General features: G+C 37.1%; 1 protein-coding gene across 2 annotated transcripts in view; it reads left to right on the forward strand.

Moving 5' to 3' along the window:
• The window catches only part of Cltc (clathrin heavy chain), a 61,147-nt gene that overhangs the window by 22,823 nt on the left and 11,023 nt on the right, over positions 1-27,301 (forward strand). For both annotated transcript variants that reach the window (XM_034505451.2, XM_034505454.2), the window contains exons 3-22: positions 616-884; positions 1,380-1,541; positions 3,145-3,258; positions 3,635-3,808; positions 6,761-6,958; positions 7,959-8,159; positions 10,774-10,926; positions 11,371-11,493; positions 13,022-13,159; positions 13,862-14,026; positions 14,116-14,296; positions 15,700-15,863; positions 20,583-20,708; positions 21,294-21,436; positions 21,706-21,940; positions 23,776-23,898; positions 25,206-25,351; positions 25,574-25,757; positions 25,944-26,136; positions 26,694-26,851. In XM_034505451.2, the coding sequence (XP_034361342.1) occupies positions 616-884; positions 1,380-1,541; positions 3,145-3,258; positions 3,635-3,808; positions 6,761-6,958; positions 7,959-8,159; positions 10,774-10,926; positions 11,371-11,493; positions 13,022-13,159; positions 13,862-14,026; positions 14,116-14,296; positions 15,700-15,863; positions 20,583-20,708; positions 21,294-21,436; positions 21,706-21,940; positions 23,776-23,898; positions 25,206-25,351; positions 25,574-25,757; positions 25,944-26,136; positions 26,694-26,851 (3,350 nt within the window). The remainder of the gene's footprint in view (positions 1-615; positions 885-1,379; positions 1,542-3,144; positions 3,259-3,634; positions 3,809-6,760; positions 6,959-7,958; positions 8,160-10,773; positions 10,927-11,370; positions 11,494-13,021; positions 13,160-13,861; positions 14,027-14,115; positions 14,297-15,699; positions 15,864-20,582; positions 20,709-21,293; positions 21,437-21,705; positions 21,941-23,775; positions 23,899-25,205; positions 25,352-25,573; positions 25,758-25,943; positions 26,137-26,693; positions 26,852-27,301) is intronic.

Here is a 27,301-nt window from a genome sequence, read left to right on the forward strand (position 1 = left end):
AACAGCATTTGAAACCACCCTCCCGGTCTCCCTCTCCTTTCTCCAGCACTTCTGTTTTCCCTTTGTATCTTAGACCAGTTAAATGTAGCATGCACTATGGTGACCCAGCAAAGTTGAAGTACAACTTCTTTTCAAAACGCAGTTTCCACAAAATTGAGTTGGATGAGAGATGACTGCATTTTAAAAAGTGAATATTTCCTCCTGTGTCTCTATTAGATTTGCTTTGTCTTTTGTATATACAGACAGCTACCCTAGTTAATGTGTGAGCTAAGTATGCAGTGAAAGTTACAGCTTTGTTTTTTTATCAGTAAGAAAGCTGTTCCTGAGTCTCATTTTCGTATCCTGTAGAAGTCATGTGTATAGTATAGTGTAGTGTTCATTAGAGGTAATAAAGAGTTTTGCCTAAGGGTGCAGGTGTACATTGGTTTGCTTGGTCTCAGCTGTTCATCTTCTCAGTGGCTGTAGTTCTAGCAGTGTGACTCCTATAGTTATTAGTCCCAGGATAAAATCACACTTTTGGAACTTAAGGGCTAGTCTAGCTAGGTATTAATTAATTTTAAACTTTGCTTTTTTTTTTTTTTTTTTTTTTTTTATTATCTTTAATTCTGTATTCAGCTGGAAAAACTCTTCAGATATTTAACATTGAAATGAAAAGTAAAATGAAGGCCCATACCATGACTGATGATGTCACCTTCTGGAAATGGATCTCTTTGAATACGGTTGCTCTTGTTACGGATAATGCAGTTTATCACTGGAGTATGGAAGGAGAGTCTCAGCCAGTGAAGATGTTTGATCGTCATTCCAGCCTCGCAGGATGCCAGATCATCAATTACCGTACAGATGCAAAGCAGAAGTGGTTGCTTCTGACGGGCATATCTGCACAGGTAACACTCATTAGTTTTTGCTGAAGAGAAGTGGTCTAAGGCACTGTTTTGTTCAACACACACTTCAGTTAAATCTTTAAACCACTCTTCCTGAATTTGACATATTTTAAAAGACATTCTTTTTAAAAATAATGATTGCTGGCTTATACCTTTAACCTGATATGAAATTTGAGAGCTCTTACCAGTTTTTAATTTTTTGCAGATTAAGGAAAAATTGAGTGATTTAGAATTTATTTTGGAGTCAGTGTGCTACAGAGTGAATCTGTATTGTTGTAGTAAGATGGTGTAGAGAGATGGCAGGATGACACATGTTTTATTCACATTAATCTTTAATAATATAATTTTGGAGTTAAACTTTTGAAGTTAAGTATCAAATCTACAATAAGAGACTAACAAGTACTGCTCAAGATGGCAGACTATTGTAACCGTTTCACTGATTAAATCTGAGATCTGGGTCATTGGATCTCTTAAAGTTTTTGTTTTTATTCTTTGCAGCAAAATCGTGTAGTTGGAGCTATGCAACTGTATTCTGTAGATAGGAAAGTTTCTCAGCCTATTGAAGGACATGCAGCTAGTTTTGCACAATTTAAGATGGAAGGAAATGCAGAAGAATCAACATTATTTTGTTTTGCTGTGCGGGGTCAGGCAGGAGGAAAGGTAAGTTGTTCCGATAATTATTTTAGTGAGTCTGTTTTGTTCTTTGTCGTCTAAGCTGAAAATATTCATCTTTCTTACTTAGTTCCATAGTGTTTAGATTTGTGGTGCCTGACAAATAGCACATATAATCCTGTTCTGCCATCTGTGGATCTTACTCTTAACAGTGCCTTGTGTAACCTAGACTTGTTTTGAAGAAAGTCCTCTTGCCTCAGGTTCTGAGTGCTGAGATTATAGACCTTTAGAACATTGTGCCCAGCTTTGAGCTCTTTTATTGTCTTTATCAAACACTTTTTGTTGTATCTTTCACTTTACTCTGCATAGGCTCATTAGGGTTACTAAAATACCCATTTATGTGTACAGTACATGTCAAGAGTCTGATTCATTAAATATTGCCCAAGATGAAGTCTATTCATCCTTTTAAATTACTTAGGTGACTTGAGGTAGATGGAATTAAATTAGAGAGCCTCATCTCTAACTGTGTATTGAAATTACCTGGACAGGTTAGAATAATTTGTATTGGAATTCTTAGTTGAAGATAGCAGAAACAAGGTCTGGTTGGAGTATAAAAAGCTTATTGACAGGTATTGGATACCTAGCAGTAGCTAGGACAGCTGTATAACTAAACTTGGGGAAGGAGAAATAAGAAAAAATGGGTGGTAGCCAGGCTTCCAGGCAGAAGTCACGCTGTAGATCTCTGAACTGTGCTTCAGTTAGGCCTGCACTGCTGGGGGCCTGGTGACTCAGTTTGCTGCTATTTTCACTGCCTCAGTCTTAAAATAACCTGATGTCCTGAGTTCCCTCTTTGACAAAGTCACATAGCTTTCATGCTAGCATTGAGAGACATGGAAAACAACTGTTTGCTGTCTCTGAAATGGAATACTGGCTCTATTCACTACCAGAACTTGACTACTATCCTCTCTGTCCCCAAGTCAGAAAAAGACAAACCTCATCATTATTTTCTATTTCTCCACCACAGTCACCCTAGTAAGTAGTTTTCAAGAATGAAAAACAACATTGCAGCCATCTGAATCCTAGCACTTAAGAGGCTCAAGTGATTCTCTGTCTGGACCTTTCATTCAGTCCTAAGAGTGCTGGAATTCCAGGTTTGTCTGGCTTTTTTATATAGCTTCCAGGGATTGAAGTTAGGTGGTCGGCCTATCCCATAAATACTTTTACCAGCTGAGTCATCTTGTCAGCCTCAGCATGACTTCAAAGGCAGACCCACTCCCTACCTCTGTAATTTTGCCACTTCAAGAGTAGTATGTAGCTTGGTATGGTGGCACATGCCTTTAATCCCAGCACTCAAGGCACACAGATCTCTGAGCTCTAGGCCAGCCTAGTCCTGATTTTTTTTTTTTCTAGGTCATCCTGGGCTACATTGTGAGACCTTGTTTCAAAACCAAAGTAGTCCTACAGGAAATGTGTGACTGGGATCATCCTTCCCCCATTCAGTTTTAATTGATGGAGGACCATCCCATGATATAGAGGATCAAATAGTTCATAGTTCATAGGACAGTTGGTTATTTTCATTTGGCCTCAAAAATACTTGCAATGACCAAGTGATACATGATTTAGGTTGATAGATTTTATTTTCTTTTAACAGTTACATATCATTGAAGTTGGTACACCACCCACAGGAAACCAACCCTTTCCAAAGAAGGCAGTGGATGTTTTCTTTCCTCCAGAAGCACAAAATGACTTTCCTGTTGCAATGCAGGTATTTTATCAAAATAAAAATCTCACCTTAAATTTATATTCTGTTCACAGTTGATATGAGTAGTGCTTAAAACAATTACTCTAAAAATTATTAATAAAACTTGGTAAAATTATTAAATTATTAATAAAATTAATAAAATTAAAATTATTAATTAAAATTATTATCTTGTGTAATATTTGGGCTATCTTAAGTTGCCAGAATTATGTTCTCTTTTGTCTTGCAGATTTTATTCATACTCTAGTGTTTTATGTATTAGCTTCAGTTATCCCACATTTAAACAAGCTATAATGAAGGAAACCTTAATATTATTTTAGCATTTTTTTCCTTTAAGCTTCATGTCAAAATTTTATAGAAAGTGTTCCTTTTCTCTGTTCAGATCAGTGAAAAGCATGATGTAGTGTTCTTGATTACCAAGTATGGTTATATTCACCTCTATGATCTTGAGACTGGCACATGCATCTACATGAACAGAATCAGTGGAGAAACGATCTTTGTTACCGCACCTCATGAAGCCACAGCTGGAATAATAGGAGTCAACCGAAAGGGACAAGTAAGAAAACCTTGAAACTTAAGCATTTAAATAGCACATTATCATTAGCGCTTTTTCTTTTCCCAAAAGGTAATTTTGGATATCAGAAAGGAGTTCTTAATGGCGGGAAGGCAAAGAGAAGAAATGAGATAAAGGTCAAAGGACATAAAATACAATAAATAGCATATGTAAGATTAACAGGTTTTGACATCTGTTCAATATGAAGATTAAAGTTAATAAAATTGTATTAGGATTTTTGTGTTTATGTGTGTGTATGTGTGTGTGAGAGAGAGGGAGAGAAGAGGGAGGGAGGGAGGGAGAGAGAGAGAGAGAGAGAGAGAGAGAGAGAGAGAGAGAGATTGGTAGCAGGTGTCTGTTATTTTTCTACCTCCTTTTGACAGAAAAAAGTTTTTAAGATTTACTTTCCGTGTGTTGAGTATTTTAACTGCACATGTGTGCACTCTGTGTATGCAGTAGCTATGGAGATTAGCAGAGGGCACTAGGTCCCCTGCATTCCAGAGGGTTGTGAGCCACCATATGGGTGCTGGGAACAAAACCCAGATCCTCTGCAAGAGTAACAAGGTCTCTTATTCTCTGAGCCGTCTCTCCAGCCTCTCCTATACTTGAGTTTTTGAGAAAAGATCTTTTCACTTTATAAATTGAGCTGTTTCCTCAGTCCCCAGGATTTAGAAATAAAATATAACTATTCTTTAAAAAACTAAACAAAAATTGACATGGGGGTCAGGTAGGATCGCTCAGCGGGCAAAAGTGATCTGAGTTCAGTCCCCAGAACTGAACTGCATGTTTTAAGGAAAGAGACTCTTGGATGTCGTCTTCTGATTCCTTATGTGCACTGGTACAGGGGCATGCATGTACTCAAAAACATGTGCACACATACAGTCAATCAATAAATGAATGACAGGGGCATACATATACTCGAACACATATGTACACATACAATCCATCAACAAACAAATGCATACATACACTAGAGCACACATGTGCACACACATAATAAATGTAATTTTAAAAGGTACCAAGTGATGCTATTTTTCTGTACTGTGACCATTGGCTGTTCATCATGTGACGTTTCAAAAAACTCAATTACACATAATAAAATATACTTAGAAAGATTATTGGGAGCTAGCAGGCTGGCTCAGTAGTAGACATGCTTGTCAGCAGACATGGTGAGCTGTGTGTGATCTCTTGGTCTCATATGGTAGAAGAAGAGAATTGACTTACCCAAGTTGTCCTCTGACCTCCACAAAGATGTTTGTGTGTTTATGCATATGTACCCATATACACATGTTAAATAAGTATAATTTAAATAAATATAAAAAGATTGTTATATAGAATTCAGCATGGGCACACATCTTTAATTCCCACACTTGGAAGGTTGAGGCAGGAAGATTTCTGTGCATTGTAGGCCAGTCAAGGCAGTGAGGACCTATCTCAAAAATTAAAAAACAAACAAGATAATAAGATAAAAAGGTTGTTGTCTAACTTGTGTGTGTATTGACATAGTTTTATTTACCTTGATTATTATTTTTAGGTCTAGTAAATGGTATGAATCGGTTTTTAGTTTTGTGGTATTTTATATGTCTGGGTATTTTGCCTGCCTGTTTGTCTGTGTACCACATGAGGGGATGAGAAGAGGAGATCAGAACCCTGGAACTGGAGTAACATATGGTTGTAAGCCTCCATGTGGATCCTGGGAATCAAACTGGTATTCTGAAGAGTACCCACTGCTCTTAGCCTCAAGGCTGTCTCTCTAGTGCCTGTTTTTAGTTTTCATATGCAATTTCATCTTTAAAGTAAAAATTTTTATCACTAAAACAAAAGCAAACAAAACAAAAAAAAAACAAAAAAAAAACGCACTACAATGTATAATTGCAAAATCTTGTTAATACTGTCTCATAAGAACTGTTTGGTTTAGAGCCAGTTAGGTGCATTTATTTTTTATTATCAAAAGAAGCAAATCTATGGGAAAAATCTGTTTCAGTTACAAATTTGACAAATTTTTCTTTATAGGGTTTCTTTTCCTGTTATTCATAAGACAGGATCCATCAGCTGTAGAGATACAAATTCTACCTGTATCCTACTTCTTAACTGAATATTTAATATCAGAACACCATATGTTAATGTACCTATTGTGGTGTCTGGGAAGTTAGCCAGTTGGGTAGGGTATCATACAATTGATATTAGCTGTTCTGAATTTGGGATATTTGGTAACTCTTCATATTTTCTAGCAAGTAGTTCTCATTCTGTGAGAGCATAGTACTGAAATTAAAAAAAAAAACAAAACAAAATTCTACCAGGAAGTATTTTATTTTCTTAGATGGTTAAAATTCTTAAAAGTTAGTATTGTAGTGGTTTTGTCATTTACTGGTTTCCCTCTAGGTTAGTATATATATTCTTCCCCAAAGTAAACATCTTTCATTTAATGAGTCTTTAATGAAAAGTGGTATGTTTATGATGAGGCAATTCTGTCTCTGACCTCAACTCTAGGCTCAGGTGCTTTGGGTCCCTGTAATGGAAGAGTCTGTCCTTGTAACATTTTTGTCATGCCGAATTAAAGTTGCTTGCTGTCTCAGTTTCTTGTCTTCTTTAGGAAAGGGGCTTACCTTTGTTTAATTGTATTTCTAGCACCATCCAAAGGTGGTTTTGGAAAATAGTAGCTCTCATCTCTCTGTCTAGTTGTATGTGTCTCTGATGGAAAAAAGGTCAAGAATGAGTTGGTTAGGATGACTTGACAGTCAGGAGCCTGGAGGGCTTCCTTCTCTCTGCTGCTGTGCTGCTGTTAACGGTAAAACTTAACGTAGAGCCCCTTCTATAATTTTACCACACACTGTAATCATTGATCACGAAGGTTCTACAAATTACCATGGTGGCAAAACAAGTGTCAGAATAATCAATTACCTTGTGACTTAATCTAAACAGATTTAACACAGTTCTCTGATGGTTAACTTGTAGGTCCTGTCAGTTTGTGTGGAAGAGGAGAACATAATTCCTTACATCACCAATGTCCTACAAAACCCTGATTTGGCTCTGAGAATGGCTGTTCGGAACAACTTAGCTGGTGCTGAAGAACTCTTTGCCCGGAAATTTAATGCTCTTTTTGCCCAGGGAAACTACTCAGAGGCTGCAAAGGTGGCTGCTAATGCACCGAAGGTAAATAGTTATGAAACTAACGTTGTTGTGCTTGATTGAGATGTTCCTAATAGTCTTTAGGAACCAGCTCTGTGAGATTAACTAACTACTTTCCAGTTACGTTTTTCCTTCAATAGAATATAGTAATTAATTCTCAGTGTCTCTAGGTTTGGTGTGTAAAAATGCAGACTCTTAGAAGGATATGTAGAGCTCTAGACCTGTGGTTGATGTAGGCGGAATTATGTGTAGTTGCTAAAATACAAAAATTCTTTGGGCTCATAATTGATGGCTATCCATTTAATTTGAGCAGTCAATCAATAAATGGGTGGTCTTGAACTTGTAGTGAGTAGAGTTGTCAGAAAATGAGCAGAATTTATTCTCATAAGCCTTTACCTTGGTTTATGTTGAACTGAATTGACACCCTGCATTCCTAACTAGTGTTATGAAGTTTGTACTTACTGAACTTGATTTGATGACTAATGGTTACTATTTCATGAATGTTCTTATCTTTTTTTCTGTCTTTAAATTATTTTTTTTTTATTTTTGAGATTTTAATATAATTAATTACATCACTTTACTCTTTCTCCTTTTCCCTCCAAACCCTCTCATGTTCCCTCCTTTCTTTCAAATTCATGATCTTTTCATCATGATCATATTCATATGCGCATATGAATATACTCCTAAGTACATAAATACAACATGCCCATCCTGTAATCCTGCTTGTCTGTATATGTTTTCATGGTTGACCACTAGATAGTAGATAATCACCTTGGGGAAGACTATTAATGCTTATTTCACATGTTGACATAATTAATTACCTTGAAAATTTTCTAATTTTGAATAATTTTGTGTTATTGAACCAGTGATTTGACAGCCTTTATTGAATCTTTGCACTATGTGGTGACTGTTTGAAATGTGGAGACAATTGGTCAACCATGTAGTTCAGATTGACCTAAGGACATGGAAGGTTGTTAGTGTTGCTGGGTCACTGAGGAGTCTTCAACCTTTCTTTTTCTTAAAGGGAATCCTTCGTACTCCAGATACCATTCGTCGATTCCAGAGTGTCCCAGCTCAGCCAGGTCAAACGTCACCTTTACTTCAGTATTTTGGAATCCTTTTGGACCAGGGCCAGCTGAACAAGTATGAGTCCTTAGAGTTATGTAGACCTGTACTTCAGCAAGGGCGGAAACAGCTTTTGGAGAAATGGCTGAAAGAAGATAAGGTACATTAATTTTAATTAATATAATTTTTCTTTGTTTAAATACCATGTTAGCAAGTTAAAATTGTTGGTTTCTACCAAAGTATCTCCATTTGTTATTTGTTGCTTGTGGAAATAAAAACACACCTTGCTGTTTTATTTAATACATGATCCAGGACTATTGCTTGGTAATTAAAACTGCTAGACTAGAAGTAGTTACTATGGGTTTGGCCTTGGAAAAAATTAACATGAGAAGCTTCCTTCATTGTACAGGTATGTTTAGTGTATTTGAAATTGCTTAACATGTGATCTTCCGCATGCCACACTTGATAGGCATGCCCAGTGGTTCCTGCTTGCTCTCTGTCTGTAAGAATTTATAAACTGTCATCAACATTGTAAATTTTAATGCTGATAAACATAGTTGGGTATGCGACAGCCAAGCTGGCTGTATTTGATGTACTGAGGTTTTGTTTGACAGTGATTTCATAGAATTTTAAATGGTGTTAACGTGAAAAAGATTTAAAAGATTTAAATTATTTAAAAGATTTTAAATGGGAGTCTTTTGTAAAAATATCTTATTTTTATATTGTATTATATTTCAATATAAAATGTATCATTTACTAGCTTTCTGTGCTGTCAAATATACCTTTTATATGCAGCACTTTATACTGTTTTTCAGTGTACATTTTTTGAGTGGAAAAGAATGAAAAACAAGCAATAAATATTATAGGTCAACAAACACATTTTAAGCAATTTATAATTATTGTTTTTATACAGTTACACAAGAAAGCCTTCTTGTCTAAAGTAAAAATTTGAGTTGCCATGTTTTAGGCCACTGTCAGGACTGAGGTAACACTCTTGGAGTGATCACTCACCAAGATATTAAACCTTTCAACATTCGTGTGTGCTGGTTGCGTTGGTACATTCCGGAGTCTTAAGTTCCTGTTTCTTAGCCTGTCTTCTGCTAGTCTTGTCTTACAGAGTACTAGAGGACAGTACTTCAGACTTAAGAGGCTTGGCACGTACCATTCTCTCCTAAAGAATAGCCATGCTAACTTTTTTTTTTTTTTTTTTTTTTTTTCCCAAGACAGGGTTTCTCTGCAGGCTAACATTTTTGAAAGCTGTTGTAATTGTGTAAGATAACAGGATGGGAACAGCCAGGATAACTGAGATGACCTGTATAATAGGATATTAATTTTTAAAATATCATTACAACAAAATTATTTTGTTGGTAGTCATTGTGGCTCATTTGTAGTAAGATTCATTCATTGTCCACTAGCAGGTTCAGGTAAAATGTGTAGAATGACAGAACTTATTTGTACACATGAGTTTATAAGGGCTATTCTTTTTAAAAAGTTATCACTGGAACTGAAGAGATGGCTCAGTGGTTAAGAATACATACTATTCTTGCAGAGGATTCAAGTTAAATTCCCAGCACAAATGTCAGGCAGCTCATTGCTGCCTATAACTTCCAGAGAGGAATCTGACCTCTGTAGTCTCTGGCATTCATGTGTGTATATATACATAAACCCACACAGTGTATGTAATTAGCACTTTAGAGGCAGAGGTAGGCTGACTGAGTTTGAAGCCAGCTTGGTTTACATATTGAGATTTTTGTTCCCCTTCCCCTCTCCAAAGTAAAGGAAAGAAAAAAGAATAAAGTAGAAAATTGGGCTGGGGGTGTGGGTTAGTGATATAGGTCTAATTTATTTAGGATATATAAAGCCATAAGTTCAATTCCCAAAACTGCAAAAAAGAAAAACAAACAAAAGTAGAAAAATTATGTAAAGCAGAACTCTTAGGAAGCTGATTTGAAGAGCTGCTGTCTACTACCTGGAAATCGTAAACTTTGTATCTATTTGGCTTTGTAGTTTAGTGTCCTTCCTAACCATTTCAAATCCTAAAGTTAAAAAACGAAGATAAATGACCAATCTTAGGGCTCTTAAATTGTAAAAGGTGTATCCTAGTTTAAAAATTATCCCTATAGTTTTAAAATAATCTTAGTGTAAGTAGAGTTTCATTGGCATTTCTTCCTTAGTTTCCCAAATGTTAATATTACAGGCCAACTGGCATTGTTGATTTTTATTGACAATACTGCCTTAAAAGTTGTATTATCAGGGGACTGAAGAGGTAGCTTATTGGTTCAGGGCCTCTATTCCTCTTCTAGAGGACATGAGTTCAGATTCTCGCACCTGTATCATATGGCTCACAGTCACCTCCAAGTCTAGTTCCAGGGGATCTCTTCTGCTCTCTGTGGGCACACACACAAATAGAAAAACCAGTGATACTATTTTTTGAAAAGTTGAAAACATAGCTGTAATATTTGAATATGTTAGTTAGATGTATAAGATTCTACTATAAAGAAAATGTACATTCTTAACAAGCTAGTAGGAAATACCTAAAAGCAAAATTTCAGTAGGGTAAAGCAAAATCCTTGTTTAAGGAGTAGTTCTGGAGAATTATACAGCATCATTACTGTGAATATAGTATTCAGATTCTACCAGTCACAAACTCTGTATGTTTATCTTTTTGGAAAATGAGTATCTTCTATATGAGTTATATTTATAGAGAAATGGTATCAGCTACTCGTTTTTAAAAAGCAGATGGGTCACTAACAAAATTCCTTTTCTTTTGGCAGCTGGAATGTTCTGAAGAACTGGGTGATCTCGTAAAATCTGTGGACCCAACATTAGCACTGAGTGTGTACCTCAGGGCCAATGTCCCTAATAAAGTCATTCAGTGCTTTGCAGAGACAGGTCAAGTCCAGAAGATTGTTTTATATGCTAAAAAAGTGAGTTCTGTGGGAAAAATTATCAACACAAGTTTATTAAAAAGAAACAGACAAAAAGCCAGAAATTAGCCTTAACTTGATTCATTTTTTTATTGGTAAATTTCTTTAAACTTTGAACTACTTGGAAAATAGTAAAAAGTTCCTTCTTCACTGTTATATGTAGAGTTCATACCCAGTGTTAATTCATGAAAGCAACTACAATTTTAAGATTGTGGAAGCATGTTAGACATGTGTTAGTTCAGTTTTTTAAATTGTCATTCATTGACAAGAAGTAATAATGTTCTAGCAAGTATGTCATCACAGTGGTCCAGTTGAATGTCTTAAAGTATAAATAGAGTTTTATAGCCACCAGTAGTTCTCTGTTAATAATATTTTGTTATAGAAAAGACCTTTAGTGCTTTAAAAGTGAAACTTCGTGGCAATGGAGTCTTTGTCTGTTTGTAGGTTGGATACACGCCAGACTGGATCTTTCTTCTGAGGAACGTCATGCGGATCAGCCCAGAACAAGGACAGCAGTTTGCTCAAATGTTAGTTCAGGATGAAGAGCCTCTTGCAGATATCACACAGGTAATGACATCTTAAAACTCTACTTCATGGAGTTAGAGATTGGGGGAATCTGAGTTTTACAAACTTTTCAGAAGAATAAACTAAACTTTGACCTGACAGAAATTGTATTTGTGTATGTCTGCATGGATAAACCCTGAATATCTTACCACAGCATATTGCAAAAGAATAGACAGCAAGATATCATCAATAAATAGTTTTTAAAGTCTAAATATTAATACAGGCAGAGGTGAACCATGGCATTTGTGCGGAGGTCATAGGACAACTTGAGAGAGTACTTTTTGCAGCCTGGTAGTATCAGGTAGTCAGCCAGGCAGTGGTGGCACACGCCTTTAATCCCAGCACTTGGGAGGCTGAAGCAGGCGGATTTCTGAATTCGAGGCCAGCCTGGTCTACAGAGTGAGTTCCAGGACAGCCACGGCTACACAGAGAAACCCTGTCTTGAAAAACAAAAAAAAAAAAAAAAAAAAAAAAAAAGGCAAAAAAAAAAAAAGGCAAAAAAACCCAAGTGCTTCTATCCACTGAGCTATTCACTTAATTCTTGTCACAGAAAACTGTTTTTTTGTTTCTTAGTAAATAGTAATAGTAAATGGTATTTACTGTTTTAAAACAAAACTAATACCATTTCGATTAGGGAAGTATATGTGAAAATGAAATACTTTATCTTGGCCAAAAAGCCAAGAAGTGATATATATGAATGATAAAACACAAGCTTTGGGTCATCCCCAGGTGGGAGAGAGAGACATAGAGAATGTGTAAGCCAATTTTTCATATTGTGTATCCTTTGGGTTTAAAAACTGTAACTCAGAAAACTGAGTTTTCAGTAACGTTTTAGTTACAGTTTGTTTTGATAGAGTCTCTAATCCTGGAATTCATATGTAGACCAGGCTTGTCTGGAACTTGCTACTGCTGCTTCTTGAATACTGCTGTTATAGGTGTGAGCTGTCGTACCCATATACCTGGTTTCTCTGGCAATTTAAATATGAGGCTAGGTTGTATAAATAATATTCTTTAGATCTGGTGTTCAGGGTTTAGCTAGATGGCTCAGCAATTTAGAGCCCTTTTTGCTGTTACAGAGGACCCAGGTTTGATTCCTAGTACCCACATGGTGGCTCACAGACATCCTTAATTCTAGTTCCACTGGCTATGTTTGTTGTCTTTCTCAGGCCTATATGAACACCAGGCATGCATGTGAAATACATGCATACCTGCATGCAAAAACTCAAAGTATATGCGATATACTGACACCTAAAAAATAAGTAAATATCAAAAAAACCCAAACCCTGGTATAACTCATATTTGTTCTTAGCATTTTTATGTAAAAAAATCATGTTAATATTATATATACATTGTCAATAATTGGGAATTTTTACATTAATTTTTATTAATATAAAATAGTTTTACCATGACTTCCATACATGCACATTGTTATTTGTTTATATTTTCCCCCCACCCTGATCACCCTTTTGGTCTTACAGCTCCTCCCCCTTCAGTAGTATCTTATATCTGATTTTTTTTTCTCTTTTAATAGATTGTGGATGTCTTTATGGAATACAACCTAATCCAACAGTGTACTGCCTTCTTACTTGATGCTTTGAAGAATAATCGCCCCTCTGAAGGTCCTTTGCAGACTCGATTGCTTGAGATGAACCTTATGCATGCACCTCAGGTATGTGTTGTTGTCTTAGTTAGGATTTCTATTTCTGTGAGAAACCGCATGACCGGAAGTAACTTGGGGGTGGGGGGCGCCTATTTCTCCTTAAAACTCTTCACTCTATCACTTAGGGAAGTCAGGAGTGGGAACCTGAAGGCAGGTACTGGGGTGCAGGGGCCATGGAGGAACATTGCTTATTGGGTTGTTCGGCCTGTTTTTTGTAACTCAGGACTACCTGTCCAAGGATGGTGTTTTTCCTGGTGGTCTTTACCCCTTCCCATCTTTAGTCAAGAAAAGACCTTACAGACTTGCCTATAAGCAGTCTGTTAAGAGCATTTTCAAATTTGAGGTCAAATTTCCACTTCCAAGATGTTCCTTGCCTGTGTCAAGTTGACAAAAATGTAGCCAGCAGAGTTGTCCTGCTCTTTAATCTTGCCTCCAATCCTGTTTTTGTGGTTGATGATGCAGAAGTTTACAAATCATCACTCAGAGTTTTGAGATGTTTATTTTCTAATAAAATTTAGCTAGTATTCTTTGATACTTCATACTTTTATTTTTTCAGTATTCAATCTTATAATTTTGGTTGTGAGCCTAGCCTTTAATGGCTGAGCCATCTCTCCAGCCCTCAGTATTCAGTTGTAATGTGTTTTCTGGGTGTTGGTGTATGCTGAAGTAAAGGAGAAGGAAAACAAGCTCATCCTGTTTGTGGTTTTCTAGGTTGCAGATGCCATTCTTGGGAATCAGATGTTTACCCACTATGACCGGGCTCATATCGCTCAGCTGTGTGAGAAGGCAGGCCTGCTGCAGCGTGCATTAGAACACTTCACTGATTTATATGATATAAAACGTGCAGTTGTTCATACCCATCTTCTTAACCCTGAGGTATTTTTTTTTCCTTACTTGTTAGTTGTGATTAGTCAATGTGTTTGTACTGGGTAAGTTATTTATTTGTTTATTTTTTTTTCCTCTAGTGGTTAGTGAATTACTTTGGGTCCCTATCAGTTGAAGATTCCCTAGAATGTCTCAGAGCCATGCTGTCTGCTAATATTCGTCAGAATCTACAGATCTGTGTTCAAGTGGCTTCTAAATATCATGAACAGCTGTCAACTCAGTCTCTGATTGAACTCTTTGAATCATTCAAGAGTTTTGAAGGTAATTAAGAATGTCAGAACTGGTACAAGAGAGACACTTATAATCAATCAAACTGTTGGAAATTGTCTTTCTGAAGAACATTTCTAATACATATTCTCTGAGCATGGGATCCTAGAGGTAAACAGTGTAGAAGAACATTTGCTTGGATAGTTTATGAACTAAAGGCAGAAATTTGGGATAAAAAAATGTATTGTCCTTTTGTTAGTTGCAAAAGATGAAAATACTGATGACTAATTACAGTAATATTGCAAGCACAACTCTGACTCTTGTTATAGTGAACATTTCTCAGAATGGCATTTTGTGCCTCAGTAGCCCAGCAGTGCTCCTCTGCCTTGGTCCTGGAGGTGCTTCTTGCTGAGTGACTGCTTACTGTGTAGCTGATGCCCTGTGTATGCACCTACTAAGTACCTACTACGTCAGAGTAGCATCACTTCCACAGATTGTCCTGGGCTAACCACTTGTTAGGTGGTTCTTAGGATCACTAGCTTAATCCTGGCCCCTTCTCTCCCTCTTTCTTTGTAGTGTTAGTGCTCTAGATAGAAGGGCCAGGATATGCCAGTCTTAAGTTTCTTTTGATTTTGTTTGCTAACAGAATGTAGCTACTGGCTACATGCAGATATTTAAAATTCAATTAAATAATTAAAATATAATTGAAAGTTTCTTGAAAGTTTCTAGAGTTAGTCTAGCTGCACTTGAGGTGAGTCATGGGAGGTTAGTGGCTGAAGCAGATAATATAGGTCATCACTACAGAAAGTTCTTATGGACAGCACTACACCAAATAAATTCTTTTGAAACTGCCTTTCTATTTCTTTTTGTGGAAAGATACCTAGTATGTGATGGTTCATTTGCAGTCTCTCGCATGAACTGTAGTATAAAAGTGTGCTTTGCTGTTGAGGCCCTGTCTCTTATCCTTTGAAAGCTTTAGAACCAGGCATAGTTAGCACTTTGCTGCATTTTAGCACTCAGGAAAATGAGGCTGGTGGGTGATAGATTCAAGGATAGCCTGAACTATGTAACAAATCCTCTCAAAAAACTAATTTTTTGTTCTGTAGGGACTGAAATTTATATCTGTTTTATTCAAGTAGTTTTTGGATTAACTTGTATTCTTACTGAACTTTTAAAGTAGCCAACTTATTAGGAACATTTCCTGTAATCATGACTTACTGTCATTCTCAAAAGTATAGCCAGGCTTGATGGCACATGCTTTTAATCTCAGCACTTTGGAGTCAGAGACAGGAGGATCTGTGAGTTTGTGGCCAGTCTGGCTTACACGGCAGAATCCAGAACAACCAAGATTCCTTCCATAAAGAGACCATGGTTCCATAGTGAGACTTTGTCTCAAAACAAGCAAACAAGAAAACATGCCTATGTTCTTTAATTTCAGTTACTTTTGTTTCTTTAAGGTCTCTTTTATTTTCTGGGGTCCATTGTTAACTTTAGTCAGGACCCAGATGTGCACTTTAAATATATCCAGGCGGCTTGTAAGACTGGACAAATCAAAGAAGTGGAAAGAATCTGTAGAGAAAGCAACTGCTATGATCCCGAGCGAGTCAAGAATTTTCTCAAGGTAAGTAAATGACTTTAAGCTACATATTTCTGGATTGATTTAAGGTCAGCAGTTCTACAAGGGTTCAGTAATGCTTGAAAATATTTTTCTTACATTTGAAAATCTTAGCATTCTCAAATTCTGTGCTGGGTTATTTTTTTTTAAACTTAATACTCTGTGGTTTCTCAAGAAATAAGGAAGGAAATTAGTAAGTAGTACCTAAGAACAACCATCTGTTTAAAAAGAAGGAAAAACAGTTTCATTTTCAAAGAACTTCCTTTTTTTTTTTTTTTTTTTTTTTAATTTTCAAACGACACTTTTTTTTTTTTTTCTTTTTTTTTTTCTTTTTTCTTTTGTGACAGGGTCTCTGTAGCCCTGGTTGTTTTAGAACTCAATATGTAGACTAGGCTGGAGATCTGCCTGCCCCAGCCTCCTCTGAGGACTGGGAATAAAGATGTGTGCCACTATGGCTGGTTTAAGAAAAACACAGTTTAAAGTTGTTCTTACATTTTAGAATAGTCAGCTCTTTACCCAGGTGGTGACACACACCTGTAATGTGTACATTATTAATATGTACAACAAGAGATGGATGAGGTCATCACCCTGACCTCTAGGCCTTAGAGTGCTTTGCTTCCTTTATTTTTTTTAAGGTACAGTTTTTTATTTATTTATTTTTTCTGCCTTGAAAATATTTTTTGTCTGGGGAGAAGAATGTGCATAAGAGACAGTTCTCTCCTTCCATTATGTGAGGCCCAGGGATCAAACTCAGATCATCACAATTGGCCCAAACACTCTTACTCTTTGAGTCGTGTTTCCTATCTTTTTTTGAGATAGTCTCACTTTGCAGTGTCTAGACTGGCCTTGGGTGTGTAATAATCCCTGCATCCTCTAGAAGGCATCATTCTTGACTTAGGTTTCTTATATTTTACTCTTCAATTTTTTTTAAACATTTATTTTATGTTTTCATTTTGTGTTGGTCTTTGTGATGATGTTCCTGTTGCCCAGGCAAGTGCATGGAGGTCAGAGGTCAACTCTTGGAGTCAGTTCTGCCTTATCACCATATCAAGCAAATTTACCTACTGATCCATCTTCCAGCCTCTGCCTTAGATGTTTTTATCTTTCAGTTTATCCTTGGTATTATTTTCAGGAAACTTTATTGTAGGCTAAGAAAATATCTAGGTTTACTTCTAGCATCAAATCTGTGAATCCAGAAATGAAATGTTAATCATGTATAATTTATAAATCCAGTGGGATCAAGATAAATTTCCTTTGTGACACAGAAATTCTGTTGGAGAGAGTAAAGGCTGCCAGTGCTGGGGTGAAGAGTAATGTCTTAAAGAATGCTAAGTTAGAGAGTAATCAGGGCTATTGATTTGTTTAACTTAGCTTGTTAGCACTATTCTCATACCAGTTATTTTATGGAGAAAACAAATATTTGTAGCTATCTATGAAAGACAGAAAAATTCTAAAACCCACAGAGAACCACTTGTCCACTGTCACACATATGAAGTTATTTTACTTTTGTTTTCTGGAAGAATTCTGTATTGAGCACAAAACCATTATTACATGGAATTTGCATGTCCTGCCTCTCTACCTATTACCACTTGGAGGTAGTTTATTATAGCTCTCTTGGCTAATAGTTGTTTGATTTTATCTGGGCTCTGTGTTACATAGCCAAACTCAAAAAGTCTTTTATGTAACAAAATAGTCAAAATGCTGAAATTGTCTTACATTGTCGAATGAAAGATAAACTTTTCCCTAATGCATCTGACTTTCTAAGTCACATCTTGGCCACATGACTTTTCTGGGGAGCCAGCCTAGCAAGCATGATAATGTTAAACTTTCTAGGGTTCCCAAGAAACTTGCGTTAAATTTCTTTAGCCTTAGGAGAAAATGTTTGAGTTATTTTTTATGTTAAAGCAGAAGTAAACTTAACTATTAAAACTTGAGTATGACATTCTTAAGATTAAGGAAGCATTTCTTTTAATTCTCTAACATTTAAGTTAGGTATTTGAACACATAACGAATCCCAGTACCCACACTTGATAGTCTGAGTCAGAGGGACCTGGAGTTTGAGGCCAGCCTGGTGTATATATGGCCTGTCTCAAAAAATGGATTTTAATGAATAAATAGAACAGTATAATATAATACAGTATGACAAAATATAAAAACAGTGCCTGTGTGGACCAGGGTTAGGGGTAGGTACTTCCTTACCTGTAACCCTAGCCCTCAGAAACCTAAGGCAGGAATATTATGAATACAAAGCCAGCATAAGCAACATACTGAGATAATGTCTTGAGAAAAACAAACAAAAACCAACTACCCTGTGAGGGATGAGAATGTTACTCGGTAGCCCCGAACTAGCCTGCCTAAGTTTCTTAGAACCTACAGAAAGGTTAAAGTACCTACAAAGAAGTCCAGGCAATGTTGTTAGCATTATTTGATAACACACCAAGAATGTTTCCCTTAGCTCTTTTTACTGTGAAACTGTTTCAGACCCTCAGTCTGCGCTTTTCTTTATGCTGTGCTTTATGTCTTGCAATTGCCTCAATCTCCCTGGGTGACTGTTGCTGGCCTTTGGCTGTTGGAAGCTTTGCATCTGCCTTAGACCTTTTGGGTTTTTTTAAAATTTGTTTGTTTGTTTTTTCCTCTTAAGATCTTCATGGCTTGCTCCTTGACCTTCAGGTTTCTGATCAAATGTCATGTCTCAAGTTACTTGACCTAAAAATAGAAACTACTAGGGTTAGTGAACTAGCTCAGTCAGTAAAGTTGCTTGCCTTGCAATCTTGGGCTAGATTCCAGAACCCAGGAGAGAATGGTACATGTGGTAACTCATGCTTGTAACCCTGGACAAGGTGGATCCCTTGATGTGCTCCAAGACAGTGAAAAGATTGTCTTAAGGAAGGGGAACAGTGTTCCTGAGGCATTAACACCTGAAGTCCTCTGCCCTCCACATATATAGGCAAACAAACAGTAGGATATCTGTCGCCAGTTCCTCCTTCATAGCCCTGCTTCACTTCTCCTGTAATACTCTGCTGTGAAGGAAGCCTCGCCTTTTCCCACTCTGAGGCAGTTTTCATGATACACAGGATTGCTACAATAGTTGTTAAATTTGTGTTGTAGAAAAATTGTACATATATTTACACAATTTCAAATTTTGTCAAAAAATAGTTGCTAACAATAATGTTCTAATAGCTTAGTAAAAGGTTAAAAATGTATAGATAGCATGGGGTTGGAGAGGTGGCTCATTAGTTAGCGGCACTTACTGCTCTTCCCAGCCCCTGTGTGTTGGCTTGTTCACACAGTACCTGCGATTCCAGGCACCTCCAATGCTTCTGGCCCTTGGGTGCACATGACTATACATTAAAAAAAAAAAAAAAAAAATTTAGAAGCGTATAGCATTAGTTTTTCCCTGATTGTTGAAACTTGTGTTTTAAGTGCAGTGAAGACTAATGTGACCCACTGAGTTTTTTTAAATGTTTATTTAGGAGGGAAAATTGGCCTGGAAACTTTATGTTTGTAGAAGCAGCATCCTTTCTAGAAACGATTGTAGCACCCATTAGTACAGTGTTTTCCATTTTTGAAATAAGTCTTCATGTTCTTTGACTTTCCTTAGTGTGAACAGCCTGCCGTTGGACTTTCACATTTTTAGCCATTTTCATTTCTTTTTAATTTATCATAACTCAAAAATTTTCTTGATATTTTCTGAACCTTTGATGGACAGGTTTTTATGGGATTTATTATTGGGTGACTAGAGCCTAGTCTTAAGAACCATTTTATTGTCTGATGTTACTCAGTGGCAGATTCCTTTTCTAGCCTAATTCCCAGTACTAGAGTTGGGGAGAAGAGCCCAGATACCCGACCCCCCACCACCCTCCAGGGCATTCTGTTCTAACCTTTAAAAGGAGTAGCTACCACTGGGGAAAGTCCATCCTGCTTAGTATGTATTTCCTTATGCGACTCTTAGAGGATTCATTTATTGAGGAACATGTCACTGTATATAAATGAATTCCTGATGGAAACTGTTGTTTTTTGTGCTGTACCTTATGTCTGTGGAATATAACAGGACATGTATCAGGTAATTGCCCCACACAGGTCTTACCCTTACCTGCCTGTCTATAACATCTCTGTCAGTCTCTAAGTAGGACTGTAGCTTCTTTGTCTTTGTAATGGTAAAGCAATGGGCAATTTAAAGATGTCTTTTCTTTAAATTCTTTGGTGTGTTTAATTTATGGCCAGTATCACAGTGTTCTTTGTAGATTTAATTATAATAGATTGTTAGAGGCTGGGTGTTTTGGTGTTATTAGAGCTTGGTATTGGGGAGGGCTAGAAAATAAACCAGTAGTTTGAAATAAATGTGAGCATTTGTGCCACTGATGTGAGACGTTACTAAATCAACTGCCAAATTCACTGAAATGTCTTTTATTAGTGAAAGTCCCCATGTAGTGATTTTGAAAACCTATGTACTGTTGCTGGTGGCTCACAATTCTTAGTTTGTTAATTTCTTTATTAATGATGTGCATGGGAAGGGCTTGATGTTTTGTGTGTGGATCTAAGCTGTACTTAGTAAAATGTATTGAAATGGGGAGATGTACACTCAGCCTTTGGTTCATTTGTTTCTTTTAACAGAAGAGCTATGTTTATGTAAGCCTCTCCCATCAGCACAGAAAGGATTCTCATATTTTAATTCATGCAGTGAGGAAATTGAAGTTTCTTTTTAATTTTTTCCCCCCTTTACAGGAGGCAAAACTAACAGATCAGTTGCCACTTATCATCGTCTGTGACCGGTTTGACTTTGTCCATGACCTGGTGCTGTATTTATATAGAAACAACCTTCAGAAGTATATAGAGATATATGTCCAGAAGGTAAGGACTTTGGTGCTTAGATAATTTAAACATTATCACTACAGTATTTTGAATTCTTCTCAAAATTTTGTGCCTGGTAAGAATGGGTGTGCTGGAGCAGCTTTCTGTGTTTGCCCAGCTCAGTCTTTTCTTAGATTATAATTTTACATCCATGTCAGAATACGAAGTGCAGAGATGCTGTAGTCTGAAGGCTTGAAAAGTAAGTGTAGGAACCAGAGCCCAGAACACATGGCTTAAGTTAGGTATTAGAAACTTATCAACTCCCAGATAGATATTCTAGTGAGACTTTCCTATGTAGTAATCGTCCATAGTCCTCTTTGCTGTTATTTTTGTACTTCAGCATTTGGAGCAATTTTTAGGTAGAACTAACCAACCAAAGCACTATGGGAGACTATAGCGTGAGTGCTTCCCTGCTTACTAGACTGCAGGGTCTTTCTAGCTAGACTTTCCTTCATCTGACCATAATTTTAGATTCATAGTTTATTTAAAAACAGGGTTTTAAAAAGAAATGGTCTTTATGTTTTTGACTCAGTTTTGCTTGTTAATATAATGGTGTTCTTTTATTTTCTCTTTTTTTAAACATAGGTAAATCCAAGTCGACTTCCTGTGGTTATTGGAGGATTGCTGGATGTTGACTGCTCTGAAGATGTTATTAAGAATTTGATTCTTGTTGTGAGAGGTCAGTTCTCCACTGATGAGCTGGTTGCTGAAGTTGAAAAAAGAAACAGGTATAGCACTGTTTTCTCTTCTCTCCACTATAACATATACATTTGTAGCTCTGGGGAGTGTGGAGGAGTTGAAATACAGCTGACTGACTGAGTGTGGCTACTCAACACATGGGGTAAATTCATGGAGGCAGATGACAGAAGGGTGACACATTCGCTTTTAGAGTTGAAAGGTTTTTGTTTTCCTGAAATATGACTACTATATTTGTATAGTTATGAGAAGATTGTGCTGTTTTTAACACAGGATGTCTGGGTTCTGTTGTTTTTCCTAGATTGAAGCTGCTTCTTCCTTGGCTTGAGGCTAGAATTCATGAGGGCTGTGAGGAGCCTGCTACTCACAATGCATTAGCCAAAATATACATCGACAGTAATAACAACCCAGAGAGATTTCTTCGTGAAAACCCCTATTATGACAGTCGTGTTGTTGGAAAGTACTGTGAGAAGAGGGACCCACATCTGGCTTGTGTTGCTTATGAACGTGGCCAGTGTGATCTAGAACTCATCAATGTGAGTACTGCTTGCTGAGTGAATGTGTACAGAGATATCTGTAGTATTTCCAGTTAGCAAATTTTGAGTTTCTCTATGATTTTTAGTTAATGCGGAACAGTTTTGGGCAGATGGGTGCTTTTTTAAAACTTTATTTGGAAATAGTAGTTAACCTAAGTAGTTAAGCTAATATATTCTCTCCTAATTCGGCATGTATTAGCTTTGCTGGTGTTCTTGCGCACTGTCACACACACCTTAGCGTAAGTATTTCAACTATGTTACATACCTTACAGATCTGCATCCATTCGGGTTCTTTCTTTCTTTCTTTCTTTCTTTCTTTCTTTCTTTCTTTCTTTCTTTCTTTTTGTGTGTGTGTGGTTTTTTTTTGTTTTTTGTTTTTGTTTTTTGAGACAAGCTCTGTGTAGCCCTGGCTGTCCTGGAACTCACTCTGTAGACCAGGCTGGCCTCGAACTCAGAAATCCACCTGCCTCTGCCTCCCAAGTGCTGGGATTAAAGGCGTGCGCCACCACCACCTGGCCTGTATTTTTTTTAAATTGAAATACTTATTACTTGTGCACAAGTATGTAGAAGTCAGAGGAAACTTGTGGGAATCCATTATCTCCTCAATGGGTATGGGTCTCATGAACCAAACTCTGGTCATCAGCCCTGATGGCAAGTGACTTTACCTACTAAGCCATTTTGCTGACCCCTGTATGTTTCATGTAAATGTATGGTCTCCGTTTCTTCCTGACTGCATGTGCTGGGAGAGCACTGCATTAGGGAGCCACGAGAAAAGCAGTTCTCTGTAATTAGATATTTAGGCCATACATTTATGCCCGAGTATTGCTGAGTGGTGTTTGCCCTGTGCTGTTGGATTCGGAAGCTCATTTTCTTCCTTATTTTGCCAGTCTCCAGTGAATTGTCCACTTCCCATTCAGGAGTCCTTTGGTAAATAGATGAGCGCACTCATGCACACATCCGTTCTTCTTGTCCCTGCTTAGCCTTTGTGACATCGGACATTCTGACTAGGGTGCTGACTACTTCAGCCCCTTGTCCTGTTTATCAGTGTGGGTTAGAGCTCAAGAGTGAAATACTGGGCCGCCATGAGCAACGCTCTGATTACAATCACCAGCACTGGAAACAAAGTTTGTCATATTTATTAATCAGTATTCTTGGATTCCTAGATTCCTGTTGTACTCTTTGGATTACAATTTATTAATGTAACTTCAGTTGGCACACCAATTGTTGCCTAGTTTTTGACGTACTTCAAGCTCATTGTGCAACTTTCCCAGCTTAGAGTTGCTCACTTCCCAGCAACCCCCACCATTTATAATGAAAGATGCCATTAGTAACCAAGTTCTACCCTGGAGATTGCTTCCAGATCTGTTCAGTGGTCAGATCTTAGAAACTTACTTGTGTATGTGCATACTTTCAAAGATTATGCATATTTATATGCAGGTATATATGAAAAAGTAAGTGTGCAGTAGCTAATAAGACACTTGAACATCAAAAGTAAACTAAGTATGCTATTGTGTGTCTACAGTTCTAATACATGAGAAGTAGGGGCGGGCATAGGCGTTTGGAGCTCAGGTACCTGAGACTGCTATCTCAAAACAAAATAAAAATAGATGCAATACTGGGAGGCTTTTAAAAAGCTCCTAAAATTTCTTTTTAGGAAGAAAATAAAATTGGTTGAGTTTCAATGAGAATATTTGACTGTGATTTCCCAAGATTCTATACAGAAGTAATAGATTCTTTTTTTAAATAAAAGTTGATATGATTGCAAATACCTTTCAAACTTATTACCTGTAGATTTTACTATTTGCCCTGAAATTAACCCTTGCTATTTTAATTAGGTTTGCAATGAGAATTCCCTCTTCAAAAGTCTTTCTCGCTACTTGGTTCGTCGAAAGGATCCAGAACTGTGGGGTAGTGTGCTACTGGAAAGCAATCCATACAGAAGACCATTAATTGACCAGGTAAAAATGACAAAAATGTTTACCTACTTTCTGAGTTGGAATACTTTCTTCTCATTACATATCCAAAAATATTCAAATGGGTCATACTTAACTATAACAGAAGGCATAAAAAGTGAAAAAAAAAATTAAAATTATACTCTATAAATACAAAATTGTGTATGTATGTGTATGTAAAATCTAAAAACATAAAATTAAGTTCATCACTATTAAAGAAAGGGAATAAATTAGGATTGGCTACAAATTGTTAGACACATGACTAAAATCAAGATATTTAAAACAGTACTTCAGTAAACAATGAGGATTGATAATACAAAAACCAAAATTCCAAGTAATTTGGGGGTATAACAGCTTATGCCTTAAGTCCCTAGTACTTAGGAGTTTGAGTTCATCTTGTCCTGTGAATGTAGTGCGATTCTATCTCCAATTCTTTTCTAAAAGTCCAGGTATCATGGAGATTGTTGACAAGCATGACCCAAGTTCTGGTCCCTAGCATCATATAAAAGGCCCTGTATGTGACTCCAGTGCTGGGTAGACAGAGACAGGAAGGTCTGTAGAGCATGTTAGTCAGATGGTCCAGCCAGATGGATGAGCTCCAGCTTCACGGAGAGACATGTCTCAAAAGTAAAGTGGAAAGTGACTGGGCAAGGCACCTGGCGTCACCCTTTGATACATGTACCTGTACACATTCATACACACACACACACACACACACACACACACACAGACAGATAGAGGAATAGCACACCTGATACCCAAACCAGTAATAGGAAGTCTAACTAAATAACACAGCACTACAGTTGAGATTTTTATACCTATATGAAATGGAAATCCTAAATTTACAGTGCTAATTATTGCTTGTTATTGTGATTCCTAAATTCTTCTGATAGACAAAAAGATACAGCATTTTGAAGAATAGATGACTAGTTCTGAGTTACTCCCTCTCTTGAAAGCATTCCCAAGTAGATACAAAGCTTCCTGTAATCAAATGGCTTCTGGGCATAGGAAAGTAAACAAAAGGAGGATTCTTCATTTTCTAATCTGTGTCTAGGGATTTGAAAATAACAATTCATTAAAATAATAGTGATAAGTTATTATGGATAGTGTTTTATCCAGAAAGTGAAAATTACAGGATTGCCAATGGTAAACATCATAATTATAAACAATGTGGGTTCATGTTTATGTGTATACAAAGATCTTTGAGTAGAAGGGCTATTTTAGGTTTCCTAATGAGAAGTTAACTAACTTATTCTTAAAAATACCTTGATTTCTTTCTCTTTTTAAAACTATTCCATTTATATCTTTTATAGGTTGTGCAGACAGCCTTGTCTGAAACTCAGGACCCAGAAGAAGTGTCAGTAACTGTCAAGGCTTTTATGACAGCAGATCTTCCTAATGAACTCATTGAGCTGCTGGAGAAAATTGTCCTTGATAACTCTGTCTTCAGTGAACACAGGTATGCTAGCAGAGGGTTGTGTTGGCTTTCTCAGTTTTCATTGTGGCCTGTCAGTGTGGGGAAGGAATAGAAAACAAAGAGTTTTCTGGATTGTTATTCTCCTAATCCTCTGTCTCTTCTCACCCTGTCCCTTGTGACAAATAACCCTCTAGTGTCACAGTGGTGTTTCCTAACCATTGATGACCTTTTAAACATTGTGGTTGAATGTCTTGATTTCTTAAGGAATCTGCAAAACCTTCTCATCCTCACTGCAATTAAGGCCGACCGAACACGTGTTATGGAGTATATTAACCGCCTGGATAATTATGATGCTCCAGATATTGCCAACATTGCCATCAGCAATGAGCTGTTCGAAGAAGCATTTGCTATTTTCCGGAAGTTTGATGTCAATACTTCAGCAGTGCAGGTAAATCTTGAAATTACCTGCATTGAGATACTGACTATAATGTCTTCTCTTGATGCAAAAAATGCATTGTCTTGTGGGGGTGTGCACAGATTGCTATCACAGTAGGATAATCATGAATGCTATCAGTTTAAATTATGTTGGGTAAGATTCATTTTACTGTAACACCAATTTAAAAATGTTGCCCAGGTGTTGATTGAACATATTGGAAACCTGGATCGTGCATATGAGTTTGCTGAACGCTGCAATGAGCCTGCTGTTTGGAGTCAACTTGCAAAAGCTCAGTTGCAGAAAGGAATGGTGAAGGAAGCCATTGATTCTTACATCAAAGCAGATGATCCATCCTCTTACATGGAAGTTGTTCAGGCTGCCAATACTAGTGGTAAGATTTCTTGTCTTTATGTCTTTGAGACCTCCAAAAAATTACTAAGCTAAGCATTCAGGTGTCTAACTTTTAATTGTATAGAGGTTAGACACTGCTGGGTTACTTGTGAAAACTTTTAGCCCAGCATCTTGATCCAGCTGAAGATTGACTGAATAATATGAATTTAGAAAGTCCATGGAAAAAGTTCATTTTATTTTGAGGTCTGATAAAATCCTGATAGAGCTCTGGCATATAACTTTAAAGTGGGAAGAGTATCAAGCAGTTTCAGGGCAATAATAATACAGACGTGTAGTGGAATTTTTATACTTTTAGGTATATCCACTGTTATATTTGTCATTGTAAGTAATGTTTTCTGAAAAAGGAGTTAAGCTGGTGTGGTGATGTACATCTGCCAGTGGGGCTGGAGACCTTAAATTCATGGACTGCCTAGGCTATATAGATAGCATAACACTCTAAAATAAATTGGCAGGGGAACTAATAGCATATCTAACATGTTTGGTTGGAAATATAAAATAAGAGTGCTAGTTTATGGGCTTAATTTTCTCTTTATTTAGGAAACTGGGAAGAATTGGTGAAATATTTGCAGATGGCACGCAAGAAGGCTCGAGAGTCCTATGTGGAGACAGAATTGATATTTGCACTGGCTAAAACAAACCGCCTTGCAGAATTAGAAGAGTTCATCAATGGGCCAAATAATGCTCATATTCAGCAAGTGGGTTTCCTCTTTAAATTTCCTCTTCCTCCCTCCCCTCCCCATCTCCTGTGTGTGTGTGTGTATCTGTGTCTGTTTTTAGAGGAATGCTTGCATAAAAGCGCATGTGAAGGCCAGAGGACAGGCTCTATTTTTATTCCTCAGGAAATAAAACTTAGGAAAAAAGACAGGGTCTCTTGGTCTCTTGTTGGCATGGGTCCCACTAAGTAGTTTAAGCTAACTGGCCAGCAACTAGCTTGGTACTAGGATTCCAAGCACACACCATACCTGACATTTTATGTGGGTCGTGGGTATTAACTCATGTCCTGTTGTTTGCAAGGCAAGCACTTTAAATTAAGTTATCTCCCTACGTCCACATTTTACCACATGGAAATTAAATTATGGAGCAACTTTATCACCCTGCCAGAATCAACATTTTAGGGGTATGAAATTAAACTGTTCTTAGGAGAT

The sequence above is a fragment of the Arvicanthis niloticus genome, chromosome 6 (assembly GCF_011762505.2).
Source record: "Arvicanthis niloticus isolate mArvNil1 chromosome 6, mArvNil1.pat.X, whole genome shotgun sequence".
NCBI classification, from domain to species: Eukaryota; Metazoa; Chordata; class Mammalia; order Rodentia; family Muridae; genus Arvicanthis; species Arvicanthis niloticus.